Here is a 15,427-nt window from a genome sequence, read left to right as displayed (position 1 = left end):
ATCTCAGGTAAACTGTTCTGAGAACCTTTGAAAGATGCAGAGGAAAAATGCTTTAAGAAAAACAAACCAATAAATAAATGCGCCACAAAACTACTTCCACTGGCATGCATGACCAGGTTGGCTAGTAACTTTTGTGGATTTATGTGCAAGGCTGGTAGATGTGTGCGCACTGCCCCCCCCCCCCCCCCGTCCCTTAATGGGTATCCTAGTTGTGGCAAAATTTATTTGGGAGTATTTCACTGTGTAACTCCCACCAATCTTGTTCCATGCACTGGGTTATTTTAACACCAAGTATAAAGTGCAACACTGGCGTGACTGCACAAATGTTCCTTGCACTGCATCAAGTGTGTGGGGCTGGAAACACACTTTGACCCGTTTCACATGTAACAACCACCTATGGTTGGTCGGGCCCCTGCAGGAGTGAGCTGCTTGCCACTTCTGCTTTGAATCCTGCGGTGGAGGAAGTTGGAGCCGCTAGAGATGTAGTGCTGGGCAGAGGATGTTATGGCAGTGGAAGGCGATGACACCGAGTGAGGGGAAGGCAGTTGAGAAATCTGTATGCTTTATCGCCTTCCAGTTCACCTTCCAACCTCAGTAATTTTGGTGACTTGCCTGGAATCCCTTCTAGCCTGAAGGTGCTGCGGATGAATGCCAGGTCAGCTAATGGGAAAGGCTGCACCATCGCAGGCTTGATAGCTGAAGAGCGTGCCAACCTGGCCTGTGTCACCAAAACCTAGTTGGATGATGGGGGAGGGGTTATCCTCTCCCAAATGTGTCCATCAGGGTTTTTTGTGCAGTACCAAGCTCGACTGGAAGGGTGGAGAGGAGGTAGCCTTGGTCTATAGGGATTCCATCTCCCTGGTCAGATACCTCATCCAATTGTCAGCCAGCTTTGAGTGTCTGCACCTAGTGTTAGACACCGAGACATGATTGGGATTCTGTTGGTGTACTGCCCACCCTGCAGCCTAACAGTCTCCCTGCCCGAGCTGACTGAGGTGGTCTTGAGTGTAGTATTGAGAACCTGAAGACCTGTGATCTTGGGGGATTTTAATACGCATGCTGAGACTACCTTGTCAGGAGCCGTGCAAGATTTCATGGCTGTCATGTCAGCCATGGGCCTGACTCAGATAACATCTGGTCTAACACATGTCATAGAATCATAGAATAGTAGGGTTGGAAGGGGCCTATAAGACCACTGAGTCCAACCCCCTGCTCAATGCAGGACTCTAAGTCAAAGCATCCCTGACAGATGGCTGTCCAGCCTCCTCTTGAATGCCTCCAGTGTGGGAGAGCCCACCACCTCCTTAGGTAATTGGTTCCACTGACGTGTTGCTCTAACACTCAGGATGTTTTTCCTAATGTTCAGCTGAAATCCGACTTCCTGTAACTTGAGCCCATTATTCCATGTCCTGCACTCTGGGATGATCGAGAAGAGATCCTGGCCTTCCTGTCTGTGACAACCTTTCAAGGACTTGAAGAGCGCAATCATATCTCCCCTCAGTCTTCTCTTCTCAAGGCTAAATATGCCCAGTTCCTTCAGTCTCTCCTCATAGGGCTTTGTTTCCAGTCCCCTGATCATCTTTGCTGCCCTCCTCTGAACCCTCTCCAGTTTGTCTGCATCCTTCTTAATGTGTGGCGCCCAGAACTGGACACAGTATTCAAGATGAGGCCTGATCAGTGCTGAGTAGAGAGGAACTAGCACTTCATGGGATTTGGAAGCTTCTATGAATGCAGCCCAAAATAGCATTGGCCTTTTTTGCAGCCACATCACATTGTTGGCTCATATTCAGCTTGTGATGGACAACAATTCCAAGATCCTTCTCACTTGTAGTATTTTTGAGGCAAGTATCGCCCATCTTGTAACTGTGCATTTCGTTTCTTTTTCCTAGGTGCAGAACTTGGCATTTCTCCCTATGAAATGTCATACTGTTGTTTTCTGCCCAGCGCTCCAGTCTATCCAGGTCACTTTGAATTTTGTTTCTGTCTTCCAAAGTATTACCTATCCCGCCCAATTTTGTGTCATCTGCAAATTTGATCAGCATTCCCTGCACCTCCTCCTCCAAGACATTAATAAAAATGTTGAAGAGCACTGGGCCCAGGACTGAGCCCTGCAGTACCCCACTCGTTACCTCTCCCCAGTTTGAGAAGATCCCATTGATAAGCACTCTTTGAGTCCAATCCTGTAGCCAACTGTGGATCCACCGGATTGTTGTTTCATCTAGCCCACTTTGAGCTGGTTTGCTAGTCAGGATATCACAGGGCACTTTGTCGAAAGCTTTGCTGAAGGTGAGGTATATTATGTCCACAGCATTCCCACAGTCCACAAGGGAGGTGACCTGATCCAAAAATGAGATCAGATTAGTCTGGCAGGATTTGTTCTTGACAAATCCATTTTGGCTTCGAGTAATCACTGCATTGTTTTCAAGGTGCTTACAGATGGATTGCTTTATCATCTGCTCCCAGAATTTTCCCAGTTCCTCCTTTTAGCCCTTTTTGAAGATATGGACAACATCAGCCCCCCTGCAGTCATCAGGCACTTCACCCGTCCGCCCTGATTTCTCAAAGATAATAGACAGTGGTTCTGAGAGTTCTTCTGCCAGTTCCTTTATTACTCTAGGATGCAGTTCATCTGGCCCTGGAGATTTGAACTCATTCAAAGTAATTAGGTGTTCCTTGACCATATGCCTATCGATCTCAAGCTGCAATCCTGCCCCTTCAGCCCGTACTTTGCCTTTGCCGGGGGGGGGGGGGGGTGTCATAGCCCCTCTTTTGGGAGAAGACTGAGCCAAAGTAGGAATTGAGCACCTCTGCCTTTTCTTTGTCATCTGTTATCATTTTGCCATCCTTATTTAATAGCTGAACCACCATTTTTTTCCTCTGTCTTTTACTATGCACGTAGCTGAAGAAAGCCTTTTTGTTGCTTTTTGCATCCCTTGCTAACCTCAGCTCGTTCTCAGCTTTAGCCTTCCTGACGCCACCCCTGCAATTCTGTGCTACCTGCCTGTACTCTTCCTTTGTAGCTTGGCCTTCCTTCCACTTCCTATATGTGTGCTTTTTTGTTTTCAGGTCATCTCTAAGCTTTTTGTGAAGCCACACTGGCTTCTTCTGTTGTGTTCCACCTTTTTTTCTTGTTGGAATTGTTTGTGATTGTGCCTTGAGAATTTCCTTTTTTAAAAACTCCCACCCATCTTGGACTCCTTTTCTCATTAGAATCGCTTGCCATGGGACCTTACTGATCATTGTTCTGAGTTTATTAAAATCAGCTTTCCTAAAATCCAGGGTACGCGTTTGGGTACACTCAGCGTTGCTTCCTTTAGAAGCAAGAACTCAAGTATAACATGGTCACTTTCCCCCAGAGTTCCCATAACTGCTACTTTATCCACTAAGTCATCCCTGTTGGTTAGGATGAAGTCAAGGATAGCCAATCCTCTAGTTCCTTCCTCCACTTTCTGTAGGAGGAAGTTATCAGCAACACAAGGCAGGAATCTCTTGGAGAGGTCATGTTTTGCAGAACAAATATCAGGGAAATTGAAGTCCCTCATTACTACTACATCTTGCTTCCTTGAAACGTTGGAAATTTGCTTTTCAAAAGTTTCATCCTCGTCTTCTCTTTGATTGGGTGGCCGGTAGTAGACTCTGACCACCATGTTCCTTTTATTCTCTGCTCCATTTATTTTAACCCAGATGCTCTCAATGGGCCTACTAAGCTCATCCTCCTGTATTTCTGTGGAGAGATATGTATTTTTAACATATAGTGCAACTCCACCTTCTTTTCTGTTCTTCCTGTTCTTTTTGAACAAATTATATCCTTCAATTGCTGTCACGGGAGTCATCCCACCAAGTTTCAGTTACACCTATCAAGCCATAATTTCCCTCCTGTACTAAGAGTTCAAGTTCATTCTGTTTGTTTCCCATACTCTGGGCATTAGTGTAAAGACATTGAAGACCATGTGCTTTATAGTCTGGCTTTCTTCCTACATGTGTCTGAAGACTATTATTGGGTGCTATTAGAGCTGTTCTCTCTGTTGTGGTACATGAGCCTTCATCCGTTGTTACCCCCAATTTTACGTCTCCCTCCCCAGTAGGCTTCAGTTTAAAGCCCCCCTGACAAAGTTCTTCATGCTGTGGTCAAACACATTCCTCCCAGCCTTTGTGAGGTGCAACCCATCCCTTGCCAACAGTCCATCTTCCAGGAAGTATAGCCCGTGGTCCCAGAATCCAAATCTCTCATGCAAGCACTATCTTTGTAGCTAGTTGTTCACTTGGAGTATTTTTCTTTCCCTTTCTGTCCCTCTTCTAAATACTTGAAGGATGGATGAGAAAACTATCTGGGCCCCAAAATTCTTGAGTTTCCTTCCCAAAGCTTCAAAGTGTGATGTGATTTCATCGTAGCTCTGCTTGGTGGTATCTTTTGTATGCACATGGATGAGAAGAAAGGGATACCTGTCAGTGGGTTTTATGAGTGTAGACAACCCTTCAGTCAAGTCTCTAATCCATCCTGCCAGGAGACAGCATACCTGGTGAGTCCATGGGTCTTCATGACATACTTGGGTTTCGATCCCACGCAGCAAGGGATCTCCCACTACTACTACTCTTCTCTTCTTGTGGTTGTAGGCCTTGGTTTCATCGCCTCTGCTTGACTGACCTACATCCTCTTGCTTGCTCTCATGCAAGAATTCCCCTGTAATTCTTCCTCTGCAGGCTGCCCTCCAGTCTCATCTTCAAGTACCTGGAAATGGTTCCCTAGTTCCACTGCTTCCACTGGTGCAGAGTGGCTTCTAGCTCTTCTGCTCCTAACTGTCACCCTTTTCCAAGGAGTATCCTCTACTTTTTTCCTCACCTCAGCATTTTCCTCTTCTGCCTCAGCTTGCTCTTCTAGCTTCTGTTCTTCACTTTGCTGCTGTAGTTGCACCATTCTGTCCAAGAACTCTTTGTGTTCTCTTATTCCCTGGAGAATAACACTCACCGCTCCAGTCCTCTTACTTTTTCTTCCAACAGCATCTTCAACTTGCACTTGTTGCACATGTAGGCCATGTTGATCTCAGGCAAGAAAACAATCATGGAACAGACATTGCAGGTCACCACCACTAGTCTTTTCCTTCCATAGTCTCTATTCCCTTTATGTTTCTAGCTTTCTGATTGTACTGTGCTTTGTCTCTATTCACTGGAGGTTAAAAACACCAGCCCACTGGTATGGAAGTGTGTGTTACAAGAAAAAGAAATTTGAGAAAAATGAAAAAACAAACGAAAACAAAGAAAATGGAAAAAAAAACATATTAGGGGCCTCCGCCTTGACCTCCCCTGCCGAACTCCCCTGGCCAACTCCTGTTTGCTCTCCCTGTTCACTCTCTATAGTCCCTAGACCAGCTGGAGCAGCTTCCTCTGCTCTGCTCAGCTGGGAGGTGGGAAACAGACTGAATATAGCAGGACATACTTTAGACCTGGTTTTCTCTGCTGGATTGGGAGAAAATGATCTGTGGATGGGGGAGCCAGTAGTGACTCCACTGACATGGACAGATCATGATCTGAACAGTGTTGGCCTTCAGGTTACCTGTAACCTCTGCAAAGGTGGGGGACCAAGTTTGATTATCTGCCCCCAAGGGGCTGATGAATCCAGATGGATTTCTGAGGTCTCTTGGGGATTTTCCTGCAGGCTTAGCTGGTGGTCCTGCCAAGATCCTAATCACCACTTGGAATGAGGAGATGAACCGGGCTATTGATACAATTGCTCCCAAATGTTGTTGAGCCAATTGTAGAACTGTGTCAGCTCCTCGGTATTCTGAAGAGCTGCAGGGAATGAAATGACTGTGTTGATGATTACAGCGCAAATGACAGAAGACTCGTAATGAATACGATCAAACAGGAATCCATTTGTGATCTTATTCTTTGGTGATGATGGCAGCGAAGAAATCTTACTTCACCACAATCAGTGCATCTGCTCAGTGTTGTCTAGCGGAGCTCGTTTGGGTGGTTAAAGGCCTCTTGGGTGTAGGCTCTAACACACAACAACTCAAACCCTCAAAGGCCCACTGTGAGCAATCTGCTAGACATTTTTGCAGCTAAAGTTGCTCATATTCATGCTGACTTGGATGCCATTGTTTTGACAGTCTGAGATGGACTGGGCTAGTGCACCACCTAGTCATGTTACCATACCTTTTGGCTTGTGCAACCTGAGGATGTGGACAAACTGCTTGGAGGCCTGAGGCCTGCTACTTGCTCTTTAGATCCTTGTCCATCCTGGCTTGAGAAATCTGCCCAAGGTAGGCTGGGTCCCTGGACCTCAGAGGTGGTTAATGCGTCCTTGAGGGGCGGTGAGGTTCCCGCAGGTTTGAAAGAAGCAGTCTTGAGGGCCTTGTTGAAGAAATAAAATCTAGATCCTATGGCTTCAGATAACTACCGCCTTGTGTCAAATTTGCCATTCTTGGGCAAGGTGCTAGAGCGTGTTGCAGTCTTACAACTCCAACCAGTGTTGGATGATACTGATTATTTAGATCCATTCCAATCAGGTTTCAGACCTGGTTATGGGATGGAAACAGCTTTGGCCATCCTGGTTGATGTCTTATACCAGGGAATGGATGGGGGAATATAACCCTGCTGGTTCTTCTGGACCTCTCAGTGGTTTTCGATACCATCGATCATGGTTTCCTTCGGGATCATTTATCTGGGTTGGGAGGCATGGTCCTGGAGGAGTGGTCTCAGAAGGTGATGCTAGGGGACTTTTGTTTCACTCCATGGTCATTAGCCTGTGGGGTGCACAAAGGTTCCATCCTGTCCCCCAAGCTTTTTAACATCTACATGAAACCACTGGGAAAAGTCATCAGGAGGTTTGGGCTAAAGTGTCATCAGTATGCGGATGATACTCAGCTCTACCTCTCATTTCCATCTACACATCCCAAGGAGGCTGTGGAACTCATGAACCAGTGTCTGGAGGCTGTTTTGGGGTGGATGAGGGTAAACAAGCTGAAACTTAATCCAGATATGATGGTGGAACTGTGAGCTGGGAAATCAGCTACTCTGGATGGAGGTTTACAATTGGTCTTAGATGGCGCTGCACCCCCCGCTAAAAGACCAAGTGTTCATTCTGGGAGTCCTCCTGTACTCTGCGCTAACTGGGGAAGCTCAGGTCTCTGCTGTGTCTAGGAATGTGTTTTACAAGCTTAGGCTGTTACGCCAGTTGCAGCCCTGTCTGGAGGGGATGGACCTTGCCTCAGTTATCCATGCACTAGTGACATCCAGGACTACTGTAATGCATTGTACTTGGGGCTGCCTTTGAAAATGGTCTGAACACTTCAGCTGTTGGTTTGGCTGAGGTGATTAGATTATATAACACCTATACTGCACCAGCTGTACTGGTTACTGGTGTGCTTCCAAGCTTAATTTAAAGTGCTGGTTTTGATCTTTAAAGCCATAAATGGTTTGGGACCAAATTACTTGAAGGAGCTCCTTCACCCATATCACCCTGTCTGTACTTTAAGATCAGCAAGAGAAGCCCTTCTCATTTGCCCACCTGTGAGGGCACTTAGGTGGATGACTACACAAGAGACTATCTTTTCTACAGTGGCCCTACACCTCTGGAATATGCTGCCATTAGGGGTCTGCCAGACCCCGTCATTGCAGGCTTTTAGAAAGGCCCTGAAAACTTATTACTTTACTCTTGCTTTTCCCTGATTATCTTTTATCTGATGGACTTGTAGCTGCAGTTGTATGGTGTAGGTTTTGTTTTATGCTTCTGTTTGTTGTTTTTTAGAATGTTTGCTGTTGTTGCTGTTTTATTGTTATTATTACTGCATCAGTTTTTATTATGTGAATTTTATTGTCCTATGCTGCCTTGGGAGGGCTCCTGCCCTGAAAGCAGGCCAAGAAATATTTTAGATATAGTAAATAAAGCAGCTTGAAAGCTACATAGCCAATCCAATTCACTTGGAAACATATTTCACTGAAGTCAAGAGAGACACATTTCAAGCAAATGCCTGCAGGACCAGAAGTACTTCTCTAAATGGGGAAGCTTTTCTCTCATTGGGACTTCAGAAGGTTTTATACTATCCTGACTGCAGAAGTTCACTAGAAGGGAGGGGGAAAACTCTTAACTTTGCTTTGCGTTGTTTTATGTCACTTAATAGGATTTTTAAAAGCATTTGTATGTGGTTTGTTTTACTATTGGGCAGGTATGTCTCTTAGTCCAATAGTCTAAATCAACATACGTTTTATATAAGTATTTATATCCTGCCCTTCTAATGGTTACACACCACTCAGAGTAGCTTACAACAATTCAAACCAATTCTAAAATAAGATAACATTCCATAGAAACAACAACATGATAAAACAAGGACAGGTTCAGCAGGGAAGCAAAGACATTGGACAGGAACATTTTCTAACTGGTTAAACAAAGTCCTGCTGGAAAAAGAAGTTTTTACCATCCAGCAGAACACAGCAAGAGAGGCAGCCAACCAGACCTGATGGGTCAAAAAATTACATAATTTGGGTATGATCGCTGAGAAGGCTCTTTCAGTTGTTCCCATCAACCAAGCTTCCATCATAGTCAGGACATAGAGAAGGCCCTTTCTGCCAGATTTTAGGGCATGGGCAGGCTGGTACAGGAGTTGGTGATCCCTAAGGTATCTTAGACCTAAGCCATTCAGGGCCTTAAAAGGTAATCACAGTACTCAATCATACCTCAACACTATGGACTGTGGTGAGAAACAGCCTGGTAACCAGTGCTGCTGTTACAGGTCAGGTGTGATATGAGCACATGAGCAAATGCCTGGTCACATCCTCACTGCTGCATTCTGGACCACTTGAGGTTTCCAAAGACTCTTCAGGAAGGTTTCTCCACATTGAGTGCATTGCAATAATCCAGTCTAGATATAACTAAGGCAAGCGCCGCAGCGGTTATGGCTGACATCAGCAGAAATGGATGCAGCTGGTGCAGCCTAATCTGGGCAAAGGTGCTCCTGGGTACAGCCACCACCTGAGCATTCAGGTGCAAAGCTGAATCCAGCAGCATCTCCAAACCTCTATAAAATGGTTCCTCTCAAATCCACCTTTGCTAGGTGGTCCAGAAGGATACCATGGCCGATGGTATTAAACACTGCTGAGAAGTCCAGCAGAACCAACAGGGATGTATGTATTCCTTGTCTAATTCCTGGTGTAAACTGTCAATCAATCTCTTTAGTAAGTTCCCACTAGGTCTGGTATAAGGCAAGATGTTAATGAGGAATGTCTGAATGGCAGGGCAAGGCTTAAGTTGACCTTCCCCAACCCCCAACACAAGGAAAATAGTTATATGCAATGGAAACCCATTATATGAATTGGAACAAATTCAATTTCCCATAATTTCTTCTGACTAATCTTTGTGTTTGCATATTGGGAAGATCTCGAAGCTGTCTGAATCAACACAGACCAATGGGAGCATCACATATTGGTGGCTGCAGCTTAGAATCCTGAGGGGAGGTGGTGGAGGGAACAGGACAAAGGCGTACAGTCCAAGTTGTGATGCATCACTTGATCCTAGTACAACCTCAAAACACACCGGATCACAGCAGGTGGCAGATACTGGATTTTCGATGTATTCACGGCATGTTCTGGAACTACATCAATGTGGCTGCCAAATTTCAAGTATAACAGCTGCTCTTAAGCCTTGACAGCTATAGTTAAGTCTATCTACACGCTTCTGTTTGTGCAAGATGAAGGGTGCCTTTGCTGGCACAAGGGGGACACCTAATTGTTACTCAGACTAGTCTGCACAGGATATTTCCTTCTCAGCATTTAACAAATGTTTCCCTGTTTTCTGGGCTAAGGGTAAGACCAGCTGGCCCAGTCTCTGCTGCTGTGTGATGGCTGTTGCAATTGTTTTTGTACTGGTGAATGCTACATGGAATAGACTCTGGAAGAGCCCAACTTTTAAAAGATGCCACAGTTTTATCAACAATTATCCCAGCTTGCTGAAAAACACAGCGACTCAGAGTTCAATGTATGCTGTACCGGACCTTGCCAGGCAATTTCAGGGAGTTCCCACCAAGTAGCGAATGTTGAAACCTACTAAACAGCAGGAAGAAACTGGGTCATATCTGAATCCACACCCAACATCAAACTGCCTGTGTGTGGAGGGGGGTGGGGAGAAGCTGGCACAGTCCTAATGAGAAGGAAGCAAGTTAACCCTTTGTACTGCTTCTTAGCAGAGGTGATTCTACTCTGTATCTTACAATTCTTAGAAATAATTTCCATCCAAGAACAAATTCAATGTGTCAAGGAGGCAATCATCCTACAAACAAGACTTAGGAAACAAGTCTTCACATTGGGCCAAATGTGGAATACTACAAAAATGATGTGGAATACTACAAAAGTCCAAACTTTTCATTTCAAAACAGGCTCCCTTTAAAGAAAGGGAGGTTTCCTCTGCCAAAGCTGAGCATGGTCAAGTCACTTAGCAGCGTCTAGCATAAGTGGTAAGCAACAGTAGCACTACAGTAACTGAGTCCAGAGCAGACAGATTAGGAAGGATGGGCAGATGTTCTACAAATGTTATATAGTAGAACAATTCCAGGTCTTTTTTTTTTGGCCTGAAAAGCATACTGGGCAGATTCCAGTGGTGACTGGCTACACATGACTGGTCCAACTGTGGTGTGCAAATGGCCCCATTACTTGTGCAATGGCGATTTAGCACTTCCTGGGGCAACCCGAAATGCGTGGAAATGCTCGTTTCTGGAAGGGGGCAGGTCGGCAGAGCTCACGTAAGGGAGCTCTGCCGACATGCCCCCTTCCAGAAAAAGGTGTTACTGGTTGTTTGGGGGCTTGCCTCTGGAAGCGCTAAACTGCCATTTTGCAAGCAGTGGGGGTCATGTGCGCAATGGGTGGGGCTGGCTACTCATAAAACAAAAATGATGGTGGGCCCCATGCGCAGACAGGCAGTATCAGATACTGCTAACTATTAAAAAAAACCCCTCATCCTGCACCCCCTTTTTAAAGCACTTTTAATTTTTAGAAAATCAACCTCCATTAAGGAACACATGCACCCAATTCCCCCCTCCCTTCCCCCTCAGCAAACCCCCAAATCTATGCTCCAGTTCTGCATCAGTTATGGAGAGGCCAAAAAAGTTTCAGTAACAAACCACAGCTCAGCCAGACCAAGCTGTAAAGCGTTATTTTGAGCCACCAAGGCAACCTCTAATTTTAAAAAATACAATGTTATCAGAACAGCAGGATTTAAGAGCATACCCAGGTGAATCTGAAGGGGCCACTGAAGGGTATGATCCAGATGCTGTGGTTGTCTCGCCTAAGGAGGCTTCCTCCTGTGGTATTGGGTGGTGTTCAAAGAACTTGGAAACAAACAGCAAACTGTAAGGCAAGAACAAAAAGAAACCTAATTTGGGCAAAACCCAGAAGTTTCCTATCATAATACTTAGAGGAAGAAAAAAGCAGAAGACAAATAGCATTGTCTCAAAAAGAAAAAGCTCTGGAAGATGACACCGTAGTTTTGGTCTCAGTTAACTGGGAGAGGTAAATGTCAGTGGCTTGGATCAGTTATCCAAATAAAGGCTTTTTGTACTTTGGTCAAAGTGGTACAGCTCTGGTTTCTGCTGGGGCTAAGTGGTGGTCTGCTTTTCTAGGTACTAGGAGAGAAATTAAACTGTTACAGCTGCGATGGGGCTACTGCCAAAAACAGGTAGCCTTTCACACTTTCCCCACAGCATTTAGGCTAGCATGGCTGACTTGGGGATGCTGGGAGTTACAGTCCAACACACCTGGAAGACACCAAATTGGGGAAGGCTGATTTAGGCCCATTTACCCATGTCATGATGTTAAGTTGAGTGTTTTCCCACCTGCTCTCCCCAATATTGGCTGTTACTGGCAGAGGACACACAGCATGACATCACTATAATCTGGCTAAGTATTCCAGAACACTATTGGGAGTGGTTGGTGATGGGCACGCTCAACACAGGGTTGCCATTTTTGGCAGAAGCCTCATGTCAAGAATGACATGGATGTTCCACGTTAAAATACAGCCAATTATTTGAAAGGCTGTTGGGAAAGGAATGTTTTTTAAAAGCAGCTTCTAAATGCAGACAAGCAATTTGGAAGTCATTTTTAAAATAGAAACAAAAAGTAATCTGTTTGGAAATTGTACATTTTGAAAGTTCTCTTCCCTACATAAGTAAGTCTTTAAAATGGTTTCAGCTGAAGTAGAACAGGGCTAGAATACATAGGAATTGCCTCTGGACAATAACAACCATGAGACGACATGAAGGAAAATATTATGGACTCAGCCCATCGAGGTATTCTGCCATATGCTTATACTTATTAAGGCACAGAAAAGCTATCAGTGAGAGTTTGTTTTCCTACGCTACAGCTTTCAGCTAAAAACATCTACCTGAGAAAAGGATGGTTCTTTGATGAACTTAATTTGATTGAGTTTTCCATTTCTGAGTATGAGACAGCTACATAGGAACATGAGGCACTATCCTTCTCCTAATAAGGAACCTTTGGGACCAAAATGTGGCAACTGAACTGGTTTTCAATGCTGCTATTAAAATACATATTTTTAATTTAAAAAAACCAGCTGTGTCTCACACAACAGCTTAACTATTTTTACTTCCTTAGAGTCCTTCCCTGCAATTTAGAAACACTTTTGTCAATATAATCCTAGTTTACACAGAGAGCCTCTAAAGTCAACTGAGGGGCCAATCCTAGTGTGCCAACAAACAAATGCATTAGATAGGATGCAAAGACTTGTGGGTTTGTCATACCACCACATAACTTGGTGGTGTTGTATGTGAAGCATAGGCACAAAGTACTACACAGTGTGGCAGTAGCCACCATGATCAGATGGGGGGTGGGGGAGGTCATGCATAAAGCTTTCCTGTGGTACCAAGAGGCAGAGATGGGCTCCCTTGACCACCAATGCATATCAGCTACATTTGTGCAACGCTGTACACTTCATATACTGCTGGTACCTGTCCTTATGAGGGAGGCAGCATAGGAGGACCGACTTCCCCCTTTGCATTGCAGAGGATAATACCATAGCTGTCTCAGTGCATGATGTTCACTGTGCTATGGCAGCTGCAAACATCTGCATCTTCAGGTTCACAGTATTTAAATGCAGAGTTTTGGTTACTTACTCAAGCTGATCATAATTCACACACATCAGTGGCACCTCCGTACTACAACGCTGGTGAAATTTGTACCCACAAGTCTGACAACGGAATCCCTGGAAAAGCAGCTTTCGACAGAAGTCGCAGAATGCTAAAGTGAAGAATGTTTTCCGTACCTATGTAATAAAAAAAGAAGTCATGAGAAACCAAGGCCTCTTGTGCCCTCACCTTCCTAGAGGAGATGTTTCGAGCTCCTTCTAGTTACAATTAAACCAAAAATATTTCTCTAAAAACAATGTGACTGTTAAGATTACAGCTTTCTTTTAAACATTTAGAGGTGCAGAAGAACACCTCACTGTGCTATTGTGGGTAATAAGAATTTAGTGTAAGTGCCTAAATACACACATATGTTGACGAAGCAGCAACTCAATTTTCAACCACCTCAGGAGAATTAAGATCTCTTAACCCTCTAGTTGGGCGCCTGCCTTCAGGCACTTAGGCTAACAACTTCACGTCTCAAGTTTCAATTAGGATCGTCTCAAGTTTCAATTAGGATCATACTTCATGAAAGAAAATCGCTTCAGGCCTTAGAAACAAACAACAACCACACATAAAAGGTAGCCCAGTTAGAAAAAATTTCAAGGGCAGTTAAGCCCTACATTGGCATTAAAGCACTCATGTGAAGAGCGGAATTTGAGGACATGCTTATAGGCCCTGCCCCTTAGTCATACCCCTATGCCTGGCTCTACCACCCTCCACATGTTGGATGGTGGGTGTCTGCAGTGGAAGAGTCTGCTTTATGCATACAGGATCCCTTGTGGGATTAAGAACCCTGTACTCCCCTCATGCAATTCTAGTAGTCTAATGGCTTTAACACCTGAATAGGGCTTTATTTCATAAAGGTTAAGGTCTATAAGACAGAAAGATCAAAGACATTTAAGCTGCGATCTTAGACATATTTGTTCAGAATTAAACTGTAATCCTGAAGTCAATGGGACTTACTTCTCAGTGAGCATAGTGAGAATGGGGTTGTTAGAAACTTAACTCTCCAAATACATCTGAATAGTTTGAGAAGATGGCCCTGATGCAGCAAGGTATGACCTCAACACATATACAAGCAGAGCTTCCCTAATTCTGGCTACATAAGGAAAAAAGGAGCTCCATGGTCTTGCAGAGTTCCACTGGCTATGGCTAGCAATGAAGACCTTGCAGACATGGAGTTCTGGACTGTAATCAATTTCAGCCTAAGCTTTGGGCCCTGGGCCATTCATTTTTACAAAGAACAAACTGTTCACTCAATAATGTGTCTCTTTCATTAATCAGTATAGCTGAAGAACTCAAACAGTAATTCAGCACAACTTTTAAGTTATGGCTAAATACATTAGAAGAGTTAAATCAAAGGTTGAGAGATTTTCAAATTTATTTAGCAGAATCTGAGAAGATTTAACATTTGTAGAAGGTGAAAGCAAAAGTCTTATCATTTTTGTTTGTCAAAGATACAGGGAAAGGGAGGAAAATGATCATGCAGTCAGACAGAGTCATCTGCTTTATATCTAAAACATGGTTCCAAGCTAGGAGGCTAAATGTTATGTAGGCAGGGTCTCCTAAAACAAATAGTCAAATGTTTAAAAAGACACAGCCCAGAGACTGAAGGTTTATTTTTATGAGACTATTCTCAAGTTCCTGTAAATACAGCAAACATGAAGAAGCTAAGTTGAACATAGAGGCTATATTTTAGAAGTCTTCTCCATATGAGTCACAGAATATGGGGTAAAAACCATCCAGATAATTTGCCTCCACCAGATTCCACTTACATTGTGCTTTCTTGGGTCAGGTTGTATCTGAGTGCAAGGATCACTGATGCCACCAACACAACTTTGGACAAAGGGCTTATTAGTTACCTGCTGCTGCACAGCCAGCAGGAGACCATCAACCACATCCTTTTATAACACAGCAACATATAACAAGTGAATTATCTTTGCCCTGTCATGTAACGGTATAGTTAACAATCTCATACACATAGGCATTTTATTAAATTCCCCAGGAGAATGTTGCTATTTCTAAAGAGGTAGACTTTAATGACAAGCAAATTGCTCTCAATCATGGACAATTCACATAATTCTTCGTGCAATTATGGCTTCAGCCTTGAGATTACAATAATGTAAAAGCAGACTACATGACTGCAACAAGCACGCAAAAGGCACTGAAGATCATCTAGTCCAGCTCCTTAAAACAGGATTCTAAACACATCTGGCCTACTGATAACCCCCATATCAACCAGATTACACTAATAGTTCCAATTGTTATTCGTCTATAGGTAAAACCTCCACTTAACAACA

General features: G+C 44.1%; 1 protein-coding gene across 2 annotated transcripts in view; it reads right to left on the bottom strand.

Annotated features, from left to right (window-relative positions):
* BRAF (B-Raf proto-oncogene, serine/threonine kinase) overlaps positions 1-15,427 on the bottom strand; it is a 69,498-nt gene that overhangs the window by 24,627 nt on the left and 29,444 nt on the right. For both annotated transcript variants that reach the window (XM_084809493.1, XM_084809494.1), the window contains exons 6-7: positions 13,116-13,264; positions 11,215-11,334 (exon numbers count right to left, since the gene is read on the bottom strand). In XM_084809493.1, coding sequence (XP_084665619.1) covers positions 11,215-11,334; positions 13,116-13,264 — 269 coding nt within the window. The remainder of the gene's footprint in view (positions 1-11,214; positions 11,335-13,115; positions 13,265-15,427) is intronic.

Source organism: Heloderma suspectum, chromosome 7 (assembly GCF_057233095.1).
Source record: "Heloderma suspectum isolate Gila_16-S chromosome 7, 16-S_ref, whole genome shotgun sequence".
Taxonomy (NCBI): domain Eukaryota; kingdom Metazoa; phylum Chordata; class Lepidosauria; order Squamata; family Helodermatidae; genus Heloderma; species Heloderma suspectum.
Note: the sequence above shows the minus strand (reverse complement) of the source record. Positions and strands in the feature narration are given on the sequence as shown.